Genomic DNA, 24,782 nt, shown 5'->3' on the forward strand with positions numbered 1-24,782 from the left:
ACATTAGGATATTCTAGATACATTAAGGCACTTTTGAATATTAAAATTAGCTATTTCTTAGATAAAAATGGCAAAATATCCATTCAAAATTATGAAAAGAAATGTGATTGGATTGATTTAGTTTATTAAGGACGGTAGTGCAAGTATGTGGTGTCTGGTGAGTGTGAAGTGAGTTGTGTGTGTGTGTGTTTGGGACACTGTGGTATATGTTGTGTCCTCTTGTATAGCGGAACTCTTGTTCTTTTTATAGTGCTAACCAAACACTTTTGACAACGGGTGAAACATTCGTCCCGCTCCATTAATACTGAAAGCTAAGCAGAAGCAGAAACTACCACTTTTATAGACTATGATGTGTCTTGACCAGGGCAAGAACCAAGATCCTTCCTCACAGGCGTGAGCGCTCTTCGAACTGTAGACCAAACGTGAGGCAGTGTCATGGGAGACGTTAGGAAGAATAAAGTAAATTACGAAGAAGAGAAAATGTTCCCCAATTTAGTTGCCTTTTACGATCATGAAATAGGGGTAGCAGGTTCATGCGATCACTCGTTGCTCTTCTCAGGTGGGCTTAGTATGTCAATTCTGCACCACCCAGCAATGGTTTGAATTCAATACAGCATGAAAACAAAAATCGTTGCAATGGTAATTGTAATCAAAATCCTTTGACAGTCTCATTACTACGGAAGCCCATTGGTGCCAAATTATATATGAAAAAATAAAAAGGAATTGCAAATAAGCGCAAGTCACTACCTGATGTTATAAAGACTGATGTGGAGTCAATCACTCAATTAAATATTTCGCCAGAAAGGCGCACAGAAGAAGCTGATGTAATTGAAAATTTCAAAATCACCTTGACCGGATATGATACATTATAGAGTTCTTAAAGAGACATGCGATGTTATATGTTATCTTTTATCATTTATATTTTAAACTTCTATCGCCACTAGGAAATTACCGGTGGACTTGAAATGTGCTAATTTTTGTTTGTTTGTTTGATTAATTAACGTCCTATTAACAGCTATGATCATGTAAGGACGGCCTCCCGTGTATGCGGTGTGCTGCGTGTATGTTGTGCGAGGTGTGTGTTTCGGAAGACTGCGGTATATTCATGTTGTGTCTTCTTGTATAGTGGAACTTTTGCCCTTTTTATAGTGCTATATCACTTGAGCATGCCGCCGAAGACACCAAGCAACACACCCCACCCGGTCACATTATACTGACAACGGGCGAACCAGTCGTCCCACTCCATTTTTGCTGAGCGCTAAGCAGGAGCAGAAACTACCACTTTTATAGACTTTGGTGTGTCTCGGCCAGGGGACAGAACCCAGAGCCTTCCTCACAGGGGCGAACGCTCAACTAAAGGCCAAAAGTGAGGCGGTGCCAAGGGAGGCATTAGGAAGGATAAAGTCAGTTAGGAAGAATAGAAAAGATAAGATCCTAAATTTAGTCGCCTTATACGATCATGCAAATGTGCTAATGTAACGGCAATATTCAAAAAAGGGGATCGAAAGGAGGCTTAAAATTACAGACCAGTAAGTCTGACCAGTGTGTGTCTGTAAGATATCATAGGGAATAAATTAATGAATCATATGAATAGGAATAATTGAATTTATTTAGGAAAGCTTAACTTGGCTTCACAGACATTAGATCCACGGTTTCCCAATGTCGTGGATAGATGGACAGATATTTCGGATAAAGGTGCATGCGTTGATATCACATGCTGTGACTTTATGAAAGCGTTTGATAAAGTCCTTCGTGGCCGACTAGTACATAAAGTCGGAAAATATGGCATTGGTGGTCAGTTTTCCTCCTGGAGTCCAAGCTTTTCTGTTTAGAAGAAAGCAGAGAATCGTAGGGAATGGCAAAACGTTGGAGTGGAATCCAGTTTTAATTAAGCTGCATATCTATATAAATGATATGCCCGATGTAACAAGTACCGGAACAGACACCTATCTTTATGAGAATGACACGAAAGCTTTTAGAGTAACAAAAATGAAGAGGATTGCAAAATATTACAACAAGATATATTTTTATGAAGTCAATGGTCAGATATTTGACAACCCAGACAAATGTAAACTGATGATAGGTTTGTAGATAGAGACTGGAGGATAATACCCAAATTTTAAAACGTGTTGACTCGGAGAAGGATAATGGTGTTACGGTCCATAGATGATAAACTTACTTTTGATAAACATAGATCTGTGAAAAGGCCAACAAAAGAAAATTATGCCATAAGAGTATTGCAGAGGAACATGGAATATATGGAACAACACAGTTTCAAACTTTTATACACGGCATTAGTTAGACCTTATATTGAATAATATGTTTTTCCAAATAAGGACACCAGTCTTGAGCAACATATAATATGCTGCTCAAGACTGGTGTCCTTATTTGGAAAAGCATGTATTACAACAATCGAAAACGTTCAACTTCGAGCAACGAAGCAAATACCAGTTTGTTATATACGTAACGTTTGCGTAAACTCCAACTAGTCTACCATCGTTAGTGTTACGTAGGTGGTCACGTGCACGTGGCGACATGATTGACGTGTATAAAAAAATTCTGGGAAATAAGACAGGGAAGTAGCAGAATTGTTTTCGATTAACCAGGGATCATGTATAAAGAACATTCACGGTTGTGTGTGAGAAAGCCGGACTCGTTTACACTGAGAGCCATATATACTTGGAATAGTCTCCCATCAAATGTTGTTCACTCTAGGAGTCTGGACAATTTGAATATGAACTTGATAAAAATCAGCCACAAAAGTATTTTTAAAAGATTTTACAGAAAAAATAATTCTGTAAACTAAGAACTGACTATTTAGGTTTATAGATCCTGTACATGCTTCAAGTAGGTTATCAGAATAAATCTTTTAATGAAGGGATAGATGTTTATTTTACAAAATAAACATCTATTCCTCATATTTACAGTTTTTCAAGTAAATGAATATTGTCAATTCCCGCGGCAGTTGCATATTTTTTTTTATTAAAATACACATATTTTTTCTCTTCCGTCATCGTCAACGAATTCGATTGAACAGCTGATTGGAATCGAGTCATTCATATGTTCCCGTCAAAAGTGGGGTCATGCTCCCACGTTGCTACGCCATCAACTATTCACGTAACAATAGAATCGCCGCGCGTGTTGTGCTAACATTATACACTGATAATGATAATACTACAAAGCATGGCTATTGAGTCCATCCATGTCAGTGCAAACTATAAATATTGTATTATAGAGATATGATACTGTACTCAGAGACATGGATAATTTAATATTACTATCTGTCTCTGCTGTTGTATATGTTTTCTATAAACTTGGGATACAAAAAATATCAAATCAAATTTAATGATGCCATTTATAATTAAGATGCTACGCTGCCGACGAATGATATTTTTGTCTGTCAAAAACATGAGTAGAAGACTGAGTATTTTTCTTCGGTGACAAAAGTTTCTTACTTTACAATTGTAAATCCGGAATGTTTGAATCCGTCATATTAAGCCTATTAGTTTGTGTGAAAAAAGCGTTTCGAAGACCGAGACTGGGTTTTGAAAACCGAGAAAATGGCGGCAGCTATGCCTCACGTTTTGTCTGCTGAACTTCAAAAGCGAGTAAACGAATGCAAACTCTTGGTTGTTGGAGCCGGTGGTATTGGTTGTGAACTTTTGAAAAACCTTGTCCTCACAGGATTCAAAAACATTGAACTTGTAAGGAAGCAAACCTTGTATTCGTCCGTTGTTACCAACCTCGTTCACAGTTGTTTTGCATCATTCAATAATTCATGGTCTAACTTTACGCTGTATCGAAAATGCAAAATTGTACTTAAATGTATATTTTTATTTTAGACATAAAAATATATTGATCCCATGAGTAGATTTTCACCTAAAACAAAATAAGTGTTTGCGTTGATCACTCAGTGATTTCTTTGGGTGCATTTGAGGCCGAATAAACTGGCAGATCTAGGTGAATTTTGCTGTATTTTGACTATTTTCATAATTTCATGTGATCATATTCCCGTAGAAAGAGAAACCTCAATAAAATGAATATATTTCAGCGAAGAAAAATAGAGTATATTCCCTATTCAAAAGGTGTCATCATTGAATAAAAGTGTAGTGAAACATTGAACCTCTTACAGAAGCATTATGCTTCTTGTGCACTAAAAGCATTAGTGAACCATGGGATCGTGTAACAGTTTTGTAGTGTGGGTTTACTCAGAATCACTCCTGGGTTCAGTAATATGATAAGTACAGTAATTATGTTACAATGATAAATCTGATTTATTTCAATCTGTTCTACAACTACCCATTCTTGGTAAAGCTTACTACATGCATATACTTTCTTTAATAATTTGACACATTACAATTACATCAACTGAAATCCCTTTAGAAATATAGAACATTTGCTAAATCATTTATTTTTATAATTATTTATGACCATATGTAAAGACGCAAACAGTTATGACTGGTATATATATAGAGATTATATAAATCTTACATGAGTGGCTTTTTGTTATAGGACATTTTGTCAAACAAGTTCAATAATTTGCCTAAAGGCTCGTAGCATAGCAAATTATTCAATGAGTTTGATAAATTTCATACCACATTGTCACAAGTGTAAGGTTCTATTTATTTTATCACATAACCTTTAGTAATAGAAATATAAAGTAAATATTAAAATTTTGTCTCAATATAAAGCATTAGAAATCTGTCTCTGGATTTGACGTTTCAGTTTACTGAAATAATATTGCGATGTCATATATATATATTATGATGTCAAAAACTTGACGTCATGTCACATAATAATGGAGTTATTACATGTGTCTAACAATATTTATGACATGCTCGTATATGACATGGCTGGACAGGCCAGTTATATGATAAGTAGTGTTTAGTAGGACGTATGATATATAAAATATTTAATTTGAAATAATTGTGGGTTTTTAATGTCATTTGAAGTCAATTTTTCCCTGTTCTGTGATTTCAGATAGATTTGGATACCATTGATGTTAGCAACCTCAACAGACAATTCTTATTTCGGAAAGAACATGTCGGGAAATCAAAATCTCAGGTATGAGGAAAATGTTATAGTATATATGGAAAGGGGTTGGCAAAATGTCTGTATGATGTCAAGTTGACATTTGAATATTTCTTTTCTTCTTTCAAAATAGTGCAAAATGGACATGTTTTTCATATATATAACTTTTTCCTTTTCAATTTGCAATTTATTATAGAAGAAAAAATCAAGACATATTCAGATTTTTCTTATACATTATATACATACATTACATTATATCCATGGCAACCAGTTGACCCTTTAATTTTAGTAGATTCTTCTGAAGCCAAATCATTATTTTTTAGAAAGGAGAGACAAAACAGAACCTATACACAAACAACATGTGCTCCAAATCCAGGAGTCAAACATAATTTCTGGGAGTCAAAAACATACTCTCAGTGGTCTATACTGGATGTGCTGAACGTGTATATTTATGTGCTCTAGTCTAGGCAGTATAATATCATTGTGTTGAATAATATTAATGCCTTGGAAAATTTAGCTGAAAGACTAAGAAATTATATTAAAAAAGGAAAGTAAAACATGATATTATAATTACTTATTTTTCATCATTTCTTATAACCCATGTAATGTTTATAGCGTATAACTTAGCAAAATTTGAAGAAAGATTTTGAATGACCTGCTGATGAATAAAAAAATATAAGGCCCCAAAAGATTTGATACATAACAACTTTATGTTTCTTACTATGAATTAGGTGGCAAAGAACAGTGTTTTAACCTTTAATCCAGACACCAACATTGTAGCCTATCATGACAACATCACAAGGTATGTACCCACACATTGGATAATCCTGTATTCTGTGTTAACATATTTGCTCTTTATGGCAGATATTGATTTTTTCATCGTTACCATAAAAACTTGTTAGTTTGTAAAATTATATTTTTTTCTATTAAAAAAATCTGACAATAACAATTAATAATCAATACCTACCTCCAACAGCAGATATCTCGGCAATATGCAAATACAGAATAACAATTTACTATCTGTTCATGCCAAATGCTATTAGGTGAAGGACAACTGGTTCACTGTAGTCAACTGATTATATACATGTATGGAGTGTTCTGCTGATTGTCTTTGTCGGGTCAAAAATAAAATATTGTTTTTGGAACTGACCATTCCCCACCCACAACCAGCTCTTAGAAATTTTGCAGATCTAAATTTGAAAATCAAAATTTAATGTTTGTTAGTTTTGCTTTGAGAAGGTTTCCGATTCAAAAGTTAGCTGTTCATTAAATGTTTTAAATTGCAGTTGCTGTTGATAATGTTTGACATTCAGTACAGTGTGGATTATTGAACTTTTCTAGAAAAAAAAATTATTTTGGAAATAAAACTTCCACTAATGGTTATAGGCTGCAAATGCAATATATTCCATTTTATATTTACCTCTATATAGTCTCAATATTTTAATGTAGATTGGTAAATTCAGTAATTTTGTTAATTCTTCACTTTTGTTTTATTTACAGCTCAGATTATGGAGCAAATTTCTTCAGAAAGTTTGACATTGTCATGAATGCTTTGGACAACAGAGGTAGGTTGATTGATTTGATATGTGTTTAACATATTTCAAGGCATTCATTTTATAGCTAGAGCTAACTACTCTTGTATCTTCTATTGTGAATTCCATATAATGTGACTGTGTTTGTTTCGTGTGTGTCTTGATAAAGCGGCAGACTACCTTGAAAATTTGACAATCAATGTTGTCTACACAGTTGGAATTACTTTCTTGTCCTATACAAAGTATCATTCATTGTGATACAATATAAGGAAGGCTATCATTAATTTCCTGTTGTGTTCTACTTAAAGCTGCGCGGAACCATGTGAACAGAATGTGTCTGGCTGCTGATGTCCCCTTGGTGGAGAGTGGTACAGCAGGCTATCTTGGCCAAGTTACCGTCATCAAAAAGGTCAGCATGATAGAACTCCAGTGCTAACTTTGGGGAAAATTGGGTCTGTTTCATTTTGGGACAAAGATTGATAGTAGACAGATATTATGGTAGGAGGTATTGGTCAAAGTATAGGAAAAGGTTCAGTACTTGTACTATAAAATGTCTTTAGAAGCTGATCTACTGTATCTTTTATTTGCTTTCATGACCAGTCTTTAGAAGTGATTGTTTTATAATTGTAAGTGCGACCTCCAGATTTTTTTCGTGGAAATAAAAGTTGATACTGATGAAAAGTGAAGATAGCTCTGCAGTATTTTCTAATGATGAGATACAGATGCAGGGATCATAACAATTTTTCTTGGTATATTTATGGATTTTATCCATGGATACTTTTGGAAAATCTAGTCGTCTTAAAACAAAATTTTGGACTGTCTGTTGAAAAAAACTGATTTGTAATTTGCTTTCCACCTTATTTGTCAGGAATTATTTTTGTAACGAAGTAACCATATCCATTTAGTATGGTTTTACGAACAATAAAGAAATATACTAAATTTTCAAGAGTATTTGTGTGTAATTTGGTTATACAAACTGCTTGGTTTTGACTGTTTAGGCTAAATGTTACTGTCTATTGTAGAGTTTAACAGAATGCTACGAGTGTCAGCCTAAACCACGACAGAAAACATTCCCAGGATGCACCATTCGGAACACTCCCTCTGAACCAATCCACTGTATTGTATGGTCCAAACATTTATTCAAGTAAGACATTCTGATCTCATAACCTGTGTTCTGTTTTCCTCAGGTCAAGAATTCAGTGATTTTCACCTTGAATGAGAGAATTTTAACATATCTAAATTCCATAATTACATGGAAGGCCGTCCTTACGTGACCCTAGCTGTTAATATTACCCACTGTTGGTACTGATTGCAAATTTCTTGAATTTTCCCCTAGTTCAAAAATACATATTTATTACCTTAATATGAATATAATATTATTCATCATATCTAGAATATTTGCGATCATGGATAATTCTTGAAAATTGCATACTGCAGAATTATCTGCCCTTATTACATGGATAGGTATTTAATGTAATGTCACGTGTTTGTGATTGTAACATCTTTCTTTTCAGAGAAAATTATGTGAGTTTTGCTTTATAACATGTAATGACATCATAATGGATACCTACCAGCAAGGGCATTTGAAAAGCTGGTACATGTATGATGTGTTTCACATTGTGACATTCTTCTCTCTCCACATTGATAATGAAGTTGAAGTTTTGATATAGAGAAGTGTTTGTCCAGAGTAGGTAAATAATAGTAACATTTTAATATGTTTAAAATCTTCTACAGTACAGTATTATACCTTGAATGTTTTCCCACATAACTTTGAAAAACGTTTATGCATAAATGTAATGAAATGTTTGTTTTCTGATTATCAGTCAGCTTTTTGGTGAGGAGGATCCCGACCAAGATGTCTCCCCTGACACTGAAGATCCAGAGTTGGCAGGTGGGTCTTTAGATCTGTCAGTATTCTAGTGTTTAATTTCATTATTTCTTTGTTGTCAGAAATGTTCAAATATGTTTCTTGTTTAATTCTATTTATAATACATGTATCTTTATTGTCAGAAATGTTCAGATGTGTTTCTTGAAACATTATCAGTACACAGCGTTTTTAAATCCAGTACTGATCCACAAGTTACTTTTAATAGCCTAATTCATTATCAATTTACTAAGAATTTTTTATATTTGGATCTTTGACCTTCACAAAATTTGCTCGGGCACAAATTTGACATCCAATTAAGGACTGCTTCATCTGCATGTTTTAAGTATAGATTCTACACTAGTCACCGTGATAGCTGATTGGTAATGGGCATGCATTTATACATGGATACATTGATTTTAGGTGATGCAGGGGAGAGTGCTTTACAACAGAAATCCAATTCTGATGCAGTGGGTTCCATAGAGAGGAAGTCTACGCGCACATGGGCCATGGAGTCAGGATATGACCCACATAAACTCTTCAATAAGGTACCTTGTATAGAGAATGAGTTTCAGGGAGAGAAAAAAACGTTCTTTATTGTCCTGTTGTTAGCTAGATACATTACCTCATGGCAAAAGAGTGTTTCTCATTCCATCATACATAATTCTGTCTTTGTATGTTACAGAGTTATGTCCCTTAGGGATAGAATTCATTGTGACGTCATTAAATTCTTTATCACATCATTTTTTCCGAAAAGTATGATGTTATGCTTGCAAACACATGACCTCACAACTAATTGCTTGTTCAATTTTCAGCTCAATAATCAGAGAGTTGTCTTATTATGTCTCATTTATATAGAAAACATTAAACATTAAACTTGATCCTCAGTCTTTCAGATTAATATAGACTGACATACGTTATCAGAATTTCTTGTGTGGGTAATATAATGGACCACTGCCCTAATGCAAGTTAAATACATTGGTTCCCGTGTTTGTATTATAATCATCATGTACCAATTGATCCATCCACTCAGATTTATCTGAATTAATTGACCAATCACCAGGTGTAATACAATGTCGGAGCAAACATTGTAGCAAACACACTACAAAATGCAACGTCACATGCGCTTTGATTGACACCTAACGATCTGTCAATCTGGATCTGACTATAAATAAATTCATTATGCCAAAAGAAGTATACTTACAATAATATTTTACTTGTTGGTTTATCCGGATTACCCGGCACCGGATCCTCAGATATAACTATTATATGTTACATCCGGGCATGTATCGCGGCTTCCTGTGAATACAGTAATGGACGACAGCATGGTTCGTTGGTCTCATTTATAAACAACAACAAGAACATCACAATGGCGACGAGGAGTGTAAGAAATATGAATCAATTTGAATTGTAATAACTTCAAAAGAATATCACGCCGGTCAAAACCCCGTGTGATTTCTTGTATTGACAATTATCGAACGTAATATTTGTAACCACGTGCGTACACTTTTCCCCCCCTATTTACACATGGCGACCAGTTTACCTCAATTCCCGTCCTTTATAGTACATGGGGAAGTTTCGACATCGGTAAGATGGAAAAATGGAAGGAGAGACTAGACATCCTTCTGGTTGCAATGGACGTCATTGAAAATAAAGAAAGAAAAAAGGCATTATTGTTGCATTACGCAGGGGAGGAAGTACAAGATGATTTTAGTACGCTACCACTCTTAGATCCCCCAGAAGGCGGGGACCTAGACGTATATAAACAAGCTACAGAAGCCCTGCAGGCCTACTTCACGCCGAAAAAAAACCGCGAATATGAAAGATATAAATTTCGCCAGGCTAAACAAAAGGAGGGAGAAGATATTATGACTTATAATACTAGACTACGAAAACTTGGGGAGAATTGTGAATTTCTTGACCTTGAAGAAGAAATAAAATCCCAAATAATTCAGTCCTGTTCTTCCACACGTTTAAGAAGACGTGTCCTAAGAGATGATGATATGACACTGGGTGATATTTTGAAATTAGCACGGTCACTAGAATTGAGTGATGAGCAGACAAAAGAAATAGAAAACAAGCCTGAACAGATCAACACTATAAGAAGGAACCAAGGCAGAACCAGAGATACAAAAAGGGGTAATAAAGAAAAAGGATTCACGAAGCAAAATCAAAGACATGGTAATGGATATCAGAAGACAAAAGATAAGTCAGCAGAATGTTATCGGTGTGGAGGAAGCTATCCCCATCAAGGACAATGTCCAGCAAAGGGTAAGAAATGTAACAATTGCCAAAAACTGAACCATTTCAGTAAAATGTGTAGATCTAAGAAGAAAGAGTTGGTTCACAAGGTAGAAAAAGGTGCAAACCACCAATATGACAGTTCAGGATCTGATGATGAATATGTATTCCATGTCAACAAGAGGAATGCTGGACAACCAAAAGCTGCTGTTATCATACACGGTATGCCGATGGACATTATAGTAGACACAGGTGCCACTGTCAACATTCTGGATGAAAAAACATTCCAGTCAATGAAGAGTAAGCCTAAACTACAGAAATCAAACACAAATTTATACCCATATGGATCTGGTGAGCCTATCGATATAGTTGGAACATTTGAAACAGAAATAAAGTCCAAAGCACAGAAGACAAGCACACAAACTACAATTTATGTCGCAAGAGGAAACTTTGGTTCACTTTTGAGTTACCACACAGCCATAGCCCTATCAATAATTCCAACCATTCGTGTTGTTTCAAAGTCTGAGACTGACTCAATTATAGACGAATACAAGGATCGGTTCGAAGGGATTGGCAAGATAAAAGATGTCCAAGTAAAGATACACGTTAATGAAGAGATGCAACCAAAAAACACAACCTCACAGAAGAATTCCCTTTCACATGAGAAAAAAGGTTGAGGCTGAAATTAAGCGCTTAGAGGACCTGGATATTATCGAAACTGTTGATGGCCCCACCCCATGGGTCTCACCAATTGTCGTGGCCCCTAAACCCAAAAATCCAGAAGAAATAAGGATATGCGTTGATATGAGGTTGCCAAATGAAGCCGTACAGAGAGAACGACATATAACCCCAACCATCGATGACATACTGGTTGATTTGAATGGGGCAACAGTCTTTTCAAAACTTGATTTAAACTCAGGCTATCATCAGATTGAGCTTGCTCCGGAATCAAGATATCTCACAACTTTCACCACGCATGTAGGCCTACGCAGATATAAACGTTTGATTTTTGGCATATCATCAGCGTCAGAGAAATTCCAAGCTACACTTCGTGACTGCCTCAACGGAATTGATGGTGCTAGGAACATCAGTGACGACATCATCATTTTTGGGAAAGACCAAGAGTCACATGACAAACGTTTGCGCAGTGTCATGCAGAGATTGAGGGAAAAGAATATAACTCTCAACAGGTCGAAGTGCGATAAAAGCGAAATTGAATTTTTCGGCTATGTCTTCTCAAGTAAAGGAATCTCAGCAGACCCAAAAAAAGTGGAAGCTATCCTCAACGCTGAATCACCAAATAATGAAGCAGAAGTTCGTAGTCTCCTTGGACTCGCAAATTATGTCTCAAGATTTATACCTAACTTTGCGACAATCACCGCTCCTCTACGCGCACTTACCCACAAAACAGTAAAATGGAACTGGGGAAAGGCAGAGGAAGAATCTTTGGAAATGTTGAAGGAGAAACTAATTGGTGAGGCCATGACCTATTTTGATCCAAAGAAGGATACCAAGATATTTGTTGATGCAAGTCCCGTAGGACTAGGAGCCATATTAACCCAGGATAACAAGGTCATACAGTATGCAAGCAAAGCATTGACTGACGTGGAGAAAAGGTATTCACAGACAGAAAAAGAGGCCCTAGCGATTGTATGGGGATGCGAGCATTTCCATCTCTCCCTCCTTGGCTCACCGTTTGTGCTGGTTACTGATCAAAAACCTCTTGAGGTGATTTTCAATAACGCCAGCAGCAAGCCTCCTGCTCGTATTGAAAGATGGAGACTAAGACTACAACCATATGATTTCAAAGTAGAATATAGGCCAGGAAAAGATAATCCTGCAGACTACATGTCGCGACACCCCACGGACACATTCAACGCAGCTCGACACTCAAAGGTTGCTGAGGAATATCTTAATTTCATTGTGAACCATGCAGTGCCAAGGGCAATGACTCTGAAAGAAATTGCTGAGGCAACTAGCAAGGATGATACTATCCAGGAAGTGATTGAGAAAATTGTGTCTGGCAGATGGAAAGAAGATTTTCGGAACTCTGCTGCAAGACAATTTGTGAGGGTGCGCGAGGAACTCACCGTTACTTCTACATGTCATGGAAGTATACTGCTACACCAGTCGCGAATAGTAATTCCAACAACACTTCAGCAACGTGTAATTGACATTGCTCATGAAGGTCACCAAGGAGTGGTAAAAACTAAACAACTCCTAAGAGAGAAAGTTTGGTTTCCAGGAATTAACGACATGGTAGAAAATCTATGTAAATCATGTATTCCCTGTCTAGCCAGTACCCGATGTGACAAACGCGAACCGTTAAACATGACGTCACTACCTGCAAGTCCGTGGACACACGTTTCAGCCGATTTCAGTGGACCGTATCCAAGCGGTGAATATCTACTGGTAATCATAGATGACTATTCACGTTTCCCTATTGTCGAAATAATTGGATCGACGTCAGCAAGGTGTGTCATTCCAAAATTTGACAAAGTTTTCTCAGAGTATGGAATACCAGAGTGTTTGAAAACCGACAATGGACCACCTTTTCAAAGTGATGAATTTAAAACATATGCACAGAACACTGGTTTTTACCATCATCGTATAACACCACTATGGCCAAGGGCAAACGGTGAAGCTGAATGTTTTATGCGCACAATAGGAAAGGCGATCAAAGCTGCACGAACTGAAGGACGCAACTGGAAGCAGGAGATGTACAAATTTCTCCGAAATTACCGCGCTACGCCGCATTCTTCAACAGGAATTTCTCCCGCACAGGCACTGTTCGGACGAAAGATGCGAACTAAGCTTCCAGAGCTAGCAACAAAACTACCAAAGGTTTTAGACATTCGTCTTCATGATGAACAATCAAAACAAAAGATGAAACTGTATGCTGATCAAAGAGCAAGTCACTCAAAGATAGAACCCGGAGACCATGTATTAGTGAAAACAAAGCGAGAAAACAAATTTTCTACGCCATACGATCCTACTCCATATGAGGTAGTAAACAAAAAGGGTACACAAATCACTGCACGGAGAGGTACTGGTAATGAACATAAGATCACAAGGAATTCGTCTTTCTTTAAGAAAATTGAAGGAGGAAGAGGAGTTATTGCTGTTCCGGAGGATTTGGATACAAATCAGAACATGGATGAAATGTTTGAGAACAACAGACTTGATGATGAACATGCTGAGCAGGCTGAAGATTTAAAATCTAAGACACAAATTGACATTCCCAGGTGTTCCCAAAGACGTAGATTTCAGCCGCAGCACCTGAAAGACTTTATTACTAATTGATGATGTTTTTGTAGTAATAATAATGTAGGAATAATCCTCGGTATTTACCTATAGGCAGGTAGAATACCTAAGCCTATTAGATTAGAATTTAGAGTTAGTTTTTACAGTTTAGTTTATTTGTGTTTTGCTACAATTCGGTGTTTAAAGTGTTAGAGACTGAGTTCAAGTGACATTTACCTGTTATAGTGATCTATATAGTTTCAGTAGTTATATTTCAGTACATGTATATTTAAGTTCAAGATAATTTGAGAACTTTCAAGTGACATTTCAAGTGAAATTTCTAGTCATAATTCGTAAAGTCAATTAATGTCCATCCTGTTCGTTATAGTTTCTAATATAGAAAAAGGAGGGATGTAATGTCCATATCCGGATTACCCGGCACCGGATCCTCAGATATAACTATTATATGTTACATCCGGGCATGTATCGCGGCTTCCTGTGAATACATTAATGGACGACAGCATGGTTCGTTGGTCTCATTTATAAACAACAACAAGAACATCACAACAATAATATTTTACTTGTTGGTTTAGTTCCATAATAAAAAGGAAAGAGATAGTCAATGTGTATTTATTTCATGCAGATGAGAGTTGTGTAAGTATTATTTTATTCGTATTTTTCTTTCTATAGCTGTTCCGAGACGATATTAAATACTTGTTATCAATGGAGACACTGTGGAAAAAGAGAAAACCGCCAACTCCTCTAGACTGGGAGAACCTTCCCGATACAGGTATTTCTTATTAAGTATTACAAGGATGGTAATCAAGTTGATATTGAAAAAAAAAATAGTTTTTGAAATCTCTACAAAGCATATCAATGTTAATATGAACTCTGGATTTTATTTACCAATATGCAGTTTTAATATGTAAAACAAATTCTTCCGAGTGTCCTAGCTCTTCAAATATCAAGCATCATGCAAGACATCAGTTGACTCACTGACTACCGAGTGCAGATTTGAATTAATCTGTGCTCAGTACTCAATTAGAGATAAACAAAATCAAAATGATATCAAGTTTGTAAACATCCTAATTATAAAAATGTGTCTTATTATATTCTGTCTATAACTCATCATTGCTGCAAGACCCCTTATTTACTACAATCAACTATGGTTCCCCACTTTATCACAATTTCATAGTCATAAATTTTGATGATATTTCAATATCATTATGTCTATATAGAAAATTGCTTCTTAGGATTTGTTATTGACCTCTGTGTTGTGACACACAGATATATGAAACAGGCATCAATGAGAAGTTGTTTTGAGTTAATATCTGGTAAATTCTCTGAGATTAAGCAATTGTGCTTTTGCTTTGACAGTTGTCAGCGCAGAAGAGGCTGGAATCCGGGACCAGAGGCTCTGGACTCTAAAGGAATGCTGTTCTGTCTTCTCAAACTGTCTCAGTGGCCTGAAGGAAGAGCTGGCCAAACAGGGGGAAGGGGGCATGCTGGTCTGGGATAAGGTAAATAGAGGAAATCAGTGGAAGGGGCATGCTATTGGGGAATAAGGTGTCATAGGGAAAACTTGGTGGGGGAGGGGCTTACTAGACGGGTATAAGCTAAATATAGAGACAAACTTGCATGAGGAATGTGCTGCATTAGTCTTGCATAAGGTAAATATTGGGCTTATAACAATGGAAACGAGACATGCTTCCCAGCAACAAAAGTGTAAATATTCTTTACTGACATGCACATATATAATTAAAATGACACCCAGAATTTGATTCATCAATTGATTGCACATAGGTACGGGGAACTTATCTGAGAGACTAACAAATGTATATTTTTCCTGTGGAGTTTGGTTTTCTCTCATAAATCCTCAATTGTTTCCATCCTGACCTAGTGTAATAAATTATTATGTCTGACTGTTTTTCCAATAATGAAATGTAGTGAAATGAAGGGAAATGTTCTTCCTTTGTTCAGGTATGATTGAAGTTATCGTTTTGTTTTTTTTTCAGGATGATGTCCTAGCCATGGACTTTGTGACTTGTACAGCAAACATCAGGGCATATATATTTGGTATTGCACAGAAGACCAGATTTGATATTAAATGTAAGTAGTTGAAGCAGTTGAATCCTGGTTCTGATAGCTATTCATTAAAAACAACCCATAAACATTGTTGTTTCCATGGTAACACAGGGCTCAACATTAACCATTGCCTGACTGCCCGGGTCAGGTCAGACCTCCTGTTGGGCAGGTCAGTTACGTCTGTGACTTGCCGGACTGGGCAGGTGGAGATTTTAGTGCCATTGATACTTGTTTAGGCTGATAGGTTGATATCCCAGTCATTAAGATAAAATTACCATGCAACAAAACCTGAGCTATGAAGCTGTCTGCACAGATTTATCGGTATAATAAGTCATGGTCAAACAGATGTTTTACACTCATATAGTGTAGACGACAGGATAATTCAAACGCTTTGATGACTTAGTCATAATAGAATTTGATAGAAAGCATGGCAAAGATATTGATAACAAATGGTAGCTCGAAAGCAACGATATGGCAATGGTAGAAATCAAAAGTTTACCATTATATGTAAGATTAATTATGCATTACCAACTTTTGACTGAAAATCAAGAAACTTATATGTTCTGTTCCCTGTGCCGGCTACATGCAACCTAGTGAGCACATCAAATCGATCTTCCATATTTTTCTCAATGGCTCATTTTTTACCCCTAGAATATTGTAGCTTAGACACCTATTCATCTTGTAAAGTATCACTGATACTGTGTGGACTAAGAATAAAATATATCAAAGCAAATTAGTAGTCTCAGGGGAGTTATTAGGTCTGGATGGTTCCTGATAACTATCACAAGGCTGAATGAACGGTAGGAACAATTTATCTTAACATGACATATTTTGTTATAAACTTTAAAGTTGCAATTTACTACAATGTATCATTAATTCTTCAATATGCTCATAGAAAACTCAGAAATTAAGAAAATCAAAAGGAATGGTAAATTAATCATAAAAATAGAGAAATTTTATGAGTTTTCATTAAATTTTATTGGGCAACTCAAATTTCCAGTCGGGCAGGTAGGTTTATGTGGTCACCTGCCCGACAGGACAAGTCCTTAAAAAAGTTAATGTCGATCCCTGTAACAAAGTGACACAATACATGTATTCATACTCTACTGAGTTGCATTACACAACTTTAGATCTGTTATAGTTTTGAATCAAATGCAATTGTTCTGGTATGTTTATTTGAAGATGAAACACCAGTTATTGCAGAAAATGACAGAAAATACTTTTATAAGCTATTGGGTCTATAGCTGTTTAGCTAATATGAGAGCCTCTGGATGACAAAGAATAAAATAAAAAAAAAAGTGTTATTGTCACCCATTACTTAGGACATGTAAAAACTCTTTGTTTAATTTATGGAACTGTTGTTCTATATTTGATGATATTTCCTGTAGCTATGGCTGGTAACATCATCCCCGCCATCGCCACAACGAACGCTGTGATAGCTGGTTTAATAGTAATGGAGGGACTGAAAATCCTCAAGGGAGATATAGAAAAATGTAAAACGGTAAGTGCTGTCTGTGAATGTACAGTAAAACCTGCCTTAACAACCACCTCTGTATAAAGACCACCTGCTTAATAAAACCTTTTTTCTAGCATTCCAGGCGCCCAATTTCAACACAATTCAATCTGTTTATAAAGACCACCTGGCTTATAAAGACCATTTTCCTTTGTCTCTTGGGTGGTCTTTATAGAAAGGTTTGACTAGACCTAGTTTAGCAGAAACTTATTTTTATTAATGCTTTTCATGCCAAATGTTTTGTACTAAAATATTGCACTGATCTCATATCTGATGTCATAGTATAGGCCAAGAATTACTTTGAATGTGTAAATTTATCTAAAAAGAAATGTTAATCTATTAATAAAACTATGTTGAATGCTCCTCTAAAAACACATTGAATGCTATGTTGGTATACATTATTTAGATATTTGATAAGAATACCATTAACAAACTTACTTTCATGATGATTCGATATTGTGTTTCTATACCGAAAGACATTTGATTTTGTCATTGACAAAATCCAAATATAATTAAATCTGTATTAATTTACTTGTAGATAATACGTTGTTGTGAAGATCAAATATCATGAATTCTTATTGCTCACAAAACAAATTAATTAAAAGTGATTTGCATACGAAAATAAGTTGGTGTACCATACCATCAAACTAAAACATAAATAATTTTGTTTAATTTTTATGAAGGTTTACCTGAACAGACAGCCTAACCCCAGGAAGAAGTTATTAGTGCCGTGTACCCTAGATAAGCCTAACCCTAAGTGTTATGTGTGTGTGGCCAAACCTGAGGCCACAGTCGTGTTAAACACAGAGAAAATCATAGTCAGGACTCTTGAGGAAAAGGTAGGAGTTAATGGCTCATTGCTATAGAACATAACACATTTTGGATTTGAACACCTTAAAACATTGAAAATAAATATAAAGGGTGCTTATAAAGATCAAATTTTGGCTAATATTTCACCAAATTATTGCACAGAGTAATTCGTTAATCACTTTGCAAAAGAAACCAAATAAAGAAATCTGACGGTTCTTCTTTTATATATTTTTTAAAGAGAAGACTATCCCTTGTTGTGAATCTGATGTTCTCTAAACATAATTGCTTTACTTGATCATGAGACTCTATCAGACATGGTAATTGATACATTGTAGATGTTTGCAATTTACTGTTTTGTTTCAGGTATTAAAAGCAGCTCTGGGTATGGTGGCTCCTGATGTAGAAATTGATGATGGTAAAGGTAAGTTTTAAATGTTTGACATATTGTGCTATTACCTAGAAACTATAGTCACTGTAAACCAGATATTACAGGGACCAGTGTATACAGGTTTCCACACTATATAGGTTTTGATTACTATAGATTAAGAAAAAAATGTCATGCAATTACCCTAGGACAAGGGCTGGTTTTGTTATACTGCAGAAATAATATTAATCCATTAACATCTGGAATGAAATTGTAACTGTGCATTGTAGAGTAAATCAACAAACTTCTGCTAAGGATTAAATCTATGCTCAACCCTTCAAGCTTCAGCTGTATTGCAGATGGTATTTATTGTGGTTGCAAAATGAACACACATTTCAGATTTTGAATTAACCATGTCTATTCTTGAAATTATAGAAATAAGCGTACATCTTCTTTTTTTCTTCAGGAACCATTTTAATATCAAGTGAAGAAGGAGAAACAGAAGGTAAGCCTTTTTTGTCAATGGTAAAAAAACAAGATGAAAAACATTTTTATCTTTTGAACAAAAATATCAACAAACAGTATTAAATATGATACTTGTGTAAAAAAAAAAACCAATTAGTATAATAACTGTAATATCAGTATTTACTTCAGCATTAAAATATTTTCCTATGGCATCTATGGTCTATATAGATGCCAGAGGTTTGCAGACAATCTTCATAATGCACGCTAGCGTCAACATAAGTGACGCCGTAATGATCACGTTTGGGGTGTCAGTTATACCCTCATATACTTCACTTGGCTTTGGTTAGTTTATATAGTAGAAGTGACAAGTAAATGTAAATATAATACATGTACTTAACATTTTAATATTGTATGCTTGACTTGAACAAACTATTCCAAAGAAACAAAATTCAGGAAATGAAGAAAAAAAGTCCAACATTATGTAGGGCCAAGAGATTTTAATATGATTACTTCACGTATCTGATATTGGTGTCTTTGCCTCTCAACAGAAACTGCTGACAAATTGCTAAGTGACTTTGGTATAAACAATGGTAGCCGACTAAAATGTGATGATTTCCTACAGAACTACAGCCTTGTTCTCAATGTGGTTCACAGGTAAGCACTGAGAAAGCTAACAGGATAGTAAGATTTGTTAGCTTTCATATGAAAACAAAATAGTTTTTTTTTTCTGCTGTCATCTGAAATGATGTGTTGTACAATGTAGATATTGGACAAATTAATTACTGGGAAGAACAAATGTCCTAATGGTGAAAGTTGTATTGGTAGATAAAATTTGCTGAAAGACACAGTTACTATTACATCTATCTGTATTTGGTAGATAACATTTAGTAAAAGCCAGAATATTTCTTATATTTCCTTTATGTCATGCAGAACTTGCTATTTCATTGATATTATTTAATTTACAAAATGTATGCGGTTTTTGAGAAAAACTAGATTTGTATTATCATTTTTAGCACACCATCATCAGATCAAATTGTCTGGCCATCCACTCGCCATCTTTAATTTTAGTAGTTATAGTTTGTTACCACTATTTTATCAGAAAGTACTTTAGGGATCTTTCTCAAATTTCATATGTATGTTCCCCCTAGGACACTAGTTGTGCATATTGCATTTAGGGACCAATCGGTCAACAAGATGGCCGGCCGGCCTCCATCTTTTATTTTAATAGTTAAAGTTTGTTACCGCTATTTCTCAGAAAGTCCTAAAGGGATCTGTCTCAAATTTCATTTGTAGGTTCCACTAGGACCCTAGTTTTGCATTTTGGGACCAATTGGTCAACAAGATGGCCAACCAGCCACCATCTTGGATTTTGATACTTGAAGGTTGCTATTTCTCAGAAAGTACTGAAGGTCATTCTTAAATTTCATATGTAGAGAATCCACATAAGCCCTAGGTTTGCATAATACATTTTTGGAGCGATTGGTCAACAAGATGGCTGACAGACCGCCATCTTGGGTTTAGATAGTTGAAATTTAAAAACCAGAGAAAAGATCCGTCTTTCAATTGTGAAACATAGATAATTTTTTGGTGGGCTCCAAGATCCCACTGGGATCTCTTTTGAAAGAAGATAGACATAGTATGTTGCAATATTTGTTATAGAGAAAAGCTTGATGAGGAAAAAGAGTTTGAAATAGTGGGTGATATGTCTGAACTACAAGCAAAAGAGGAAGAGAAGAAAGCAGACAATGAGAACAAAGAGGAGAACCAATCAAAGACAAATGGTAACAATTATCTATTTTCCATGAAAAGCTCTACTGTAGACAGACTTGATTCAGTTTGTTTGTTTTACAGCTGAGGTCGCGGTTAAGGTCAAACTGTCATCTTAAAACAATCGGCTGTCATGGGCAACTTTAATACAATTTCTTGAATCAGAATATATTCTTGCTATGATATAACTGATTAATCTACTGAGTGTTGTATTCAATTGTTAGTGTTGTGGTCAATTTAATTCTCATGTCTGTTTATACCGTACACAACAATTATTCCTATTCTAATTTGAAAAAAATTAAGTATTGCCATTCATACCTCAAAATCAAGCAAAATTGCCTACAAAATGAAGGAAAACCAGACATCAAAGAAAACCCAGATGATTCTTGACTTTGTGTTATTATCGCAAATCATGAGTTACCTAGGTACTTTCAAACAAACATCACTAAATTTACAAACTCATTTACCATATTTGACCTTACAAGTGCCTTCATCCCTATTTGCACCAACTCCCCCATTTTGAGGCCTCGATTTCACTTACCTCAAGTTAAATTCAGACTGATAATATGAAAAACAATAGTTTTTTTGTTGGAATTCTTTTCCAAAAAGTTGTATTACTGGTACTTGTGAAGTAATTTATGAAAGGCTAGTCCAAAGGTTCTATTAATCGCCCGTTATTTTTTATTTATCTTATCAAATTAAGGATCCTGCTTAAAGAGTTGACTGAAGTAATTTGAATTCTATGATATCATGAAGTTCCACCACTAATCATTGACAATTAATTTCTTTTAGATGTGAGTGATGACGAAGACTTGATGGTCGTCGATGGACCAGAAGATGAGGAAATGACCAGTAAACAGATGATGAACAGGAAGAGGAAAGCTGAGGACGACCTAACAGAAACAGGCACACCCAAAAAAATCAAGGTTTCCAACAACCAGGAGGCAGAGGACGATGATATTGTGGTTTTGTGATAAACGTGATCCTATATCTCTAGAACAAGTGATAAGGAAGGCAGCAGTGACGGTGATGCTAATATTGGCACCGTTACATTGCGGTCAGACCAATTATTGGACTTCTACTGTAAACCAACAACTAAACCACATGTGAAAATCTAATAATGTCATGGTTACATTGATGTGGTCAGACCAATTATTGGACTTCTCCAGTAAACCAACAACTAAACCACATGTGAAAATAAGTTGGATTACCCAGAACAGTATCTAATATTGTCATGGTTACATTGCTGTGGTCGGACCAATTGTATTTCAGTAACAATGAAAAGATGATCAATTTTCAGGGACAGACTCTTTCATTACTTCATTTTCACATCACTTTCATCAATTTTGCCATAGTATACACTGTATTTTTAAATTATTCCTGACTTAAGTTATGTAAGTACTGAATTCCTGTATGATAATAATACGAATAATCACTTGTCTGACTATCATTTGCTATGTATACAGCTGAAATTCATAATTACCGGTTTTATGTTGTTATTGACATACCCTTGCCATATCAAAATTGTTTTTGTTAATGTAGACAAACTATTTGTTTTTTAATTGCATTAATACTGGTATCTTAAGAGGTGTTGCTTGATAAATGTACAATTGCTTGAAATTAAACAAACGTTATGAATTTGAGACACACTTCAGAGACCAAATTTGAATTTTATTAGTTATGCTATAAGAACTTGTATTACGTTAACCTCTGTAAATTTTATGGTAATCATATCTCTACATAATCATATGCATTGAACTGCATTCAGTTGGCAATTATTGGAGAAAGAATGCCGACTGGACAGCGGCAAATTTAATGAAGCACACTAGTGCTTTGTGTTCAATTTGCCACTGTGCAGTTGGCATTCGTACTCCCTTTAATTGCCAGCTGATTGCAGTTAAATGCTTATATTTACATTTGATAACAATTTTATGACAAAATAGATTTTGCATCTATAGACTATAATGAATAAAAAATTCATTATCGTCAAAGCAGTCATTTGAACAGCTCATAGACTGAAGAATGCCAACTGTGCATGGTAAGGTTACATAGTAGGACTGCAGTGACAATTTAAGTACCCGATACAATGTACATGTATATGATTCTGGTTCCTGCTTCAGACCATACTACTGTATTTTTTTGTAGTGCTGTAGAATAGTTCTATAGATTATGGTGAGTCCTGTATATTTGTTACATTGTAATGAAGTCACTGAGGTCACCTTTTGGTGCAATAATTTGATACTGCAAAATAAATATGAATTTTTCTACAATAATTCTTATTTCTGTATTATATACCAGTATATTACAGTCTATATATATGCCATCTTAGACTTGGCAACACTGCATGTACTGTTTGTAGTGTTTTCTAAGTCCATTTATATACTGTAGTTCATCTGATTCCATGCTTAATTTATCTATTTTACAGACATTGAAGGTCAAATTTTACTAGCATATATTTATTTGGACCAGGATTAATCTTTTGCAAATTTGTTATATTAGTTCCCTTATTGTTTGCCTATTGATTTATCTCCTCTTTGATCAGGAATCAATTTCACTTACATTTCTCCTTTAATTTACCTATAGATTAAAAATGACTTGTCATGTATTTCTATTAATTGATAACTACCTGGTGTATGTACCCCTAGTTAAATTCAAGTTTCATCTGGCCAGTTTTTGAACTTTACAATCATGCTTTGATGCCTGTATTTCAATTCTTGCATCCAATTTCACACGTTTCTCCATTTAATGTTTCATCATAAGGGTGGACTAGAAAGAAATGTATTAACTTGTATACAAAAACAGTGGTGCCATGAATAGGGGAAATTGAAAAAAGATTTGGAGTCAATCCCCATTGAAAACAATATAGATGAAGTAGTAACAAGAGAAAAGAGTATTATAAAATTGTCCCATATCAACAAATCACCCATCGGATCAAGGAACACATGATTATCACTAGGATTACTGAAAATGAAGCGATTCACAAGCTCATACATTTGGGTTGCACTCGAGTGTCGAGTAAGTGTGGTGTGTGATTAATCTATATTAGAAATGAAATACTGAGAACAACACACCAGTGTTAACAAATATGGTGGCTTTGGTATTATGTATCGGTGAATTTCAAGAAGCGATTCATTCTAGAGTTATTTGCCGAAACTTTATTAAAATTTCTGTTAGCATGTTTCTACTTCTGTGAAAGTTTCATATTCTGCGTGTTACCTCAACATATTTATATATCGAAAGTAATTTTCATCATTTAAACACTTTACTTATGGGTTTAATTTGCCTCTATCAACCATCTTTGTGACGTCATGATGTTCATTCCCAGCAAAGTGGCGAGTGTGTTCAAGACCCAATTACACAACACTATGGTCGCATTTGGGTCATTTGATTTGCCAATCCCACACAAGGGTTGCAACACCTAGTCAAATGCAGCATCCTTAATATTTCAAAAGTTACTATTACTGTCGCCAATGAAACTACCGGTAGACGGATTAGCGGAAGGAAGCATGTTTTTTTAGAAGAGATGAGTGGGCCCAGCCGAGTTGATATCTTCGCAGTCAGTACCAGTATGCCATCAATTTAAACTGTACTTCCATTTGTCATGTCGTCATGGTATTTGTTACCTTATTCTCACGTACCAGTGAATCGGATACTGACACATCCTTTGACAGTCATTCATGGCAAATCTTATGTACTGATCCATTTTGAATCTTAAACAATTCCATGTACTGTAAACCAACTTTCTGGTGTGGCTACTAAATTTCGACATTTCCATTTCAAAACAGGTTTGCAAAATTAACATTCCCAAATTAAACAATTGTCTGGAAATTCCAATCAGAAACAATGATGTAAATCTTAATTCGTGTA

The 24,782-nt window shown here is 35.3% G+C and overlaps 1 protein-coding gene across 1 annotated transcript; it reads left to right on the plus strand.

Annotated features, from left to right (window-relative positions):
• The first annotated feature begins 3,525 nt into the window (after positions 1–3,525).
• LOC138315262 (SUMO-activating enzyme subunit 2-like) lies at positions 3,526–23,188 on the plus strand. Its single transcript, XM_069256150.1, has 18 exons — positions 3,526–3,704; positions 4,981–5,064; positions 5,763–5,833; positions 6,532–6,596; positions 6,872–6,972; positions 7,586–7,707; positions 8,387–8,454; positions 8,851–8,975; positions 14,602–14,701; positions 15,289–15,431; positions 15,927–16,020; positions 17,385–17,497; positions 18,193–18,348; positions 18,683–18,740; positions 19,150–19,188; positions 19,697–19,802; positions 20,808–20,929; positions 21,708–23,188. The coding sequence occupies exons 1-18, from the start codon at positions 3,561–3,563 to the stop codon at positions 21,887–21,889; spliced, it is 1,893 nt and encodes a 630-aa protein (XP_069112251.1). The 5' UTR covers positions 3,526–3,560; the 3' UTR covers positions 21,890–23,188.
• The last annotated feature ends 1,594 nt before the right edge of the window (positions 23,189–24,782 follow it).

This window comes from Argopecten irradians, chromosome 2 (assembly GCF_041381155.1).
Source record: "Argopecten irradians isolate NY chromosome 2, Ai_NY, whole genome shotgun sequence".
In the NCBI taxonomy this organism is placed as follows: Eukaryota; Metazoa; Mollusca; class Bivalvia; order Pectinida; family Pectinidae; genus Argopecten; species Argopecten irradians.

What these genes read in the sequence shown, in the direction of transcription:
- LOC138315262 (XM_069256150.1), top strand. Translation starts at nt 3,561, where the DNA reads ATGGCGGCAGCTATGCCTCACGTTTTGTCTGCTGAACTTCAAAAGCGA. An exon ending in TATCATGACAACATCACAAG is followed by an intron (nt 5,834 to 6,531) that starts GTATGTACCCAC and finishes TTTTATTTACAG; the next exon opens with CTCAGATTATGGAGCAAATT. An exon ending in TGAAGATCCAGAGTTGGCAG is followed by an intron (nt 8,455 to 8,850) that starts GTGGGTCTTTAG and finishes CATTGATTTTAG; the next exon opens with GTGATGCAGGGGAGAGTGCT.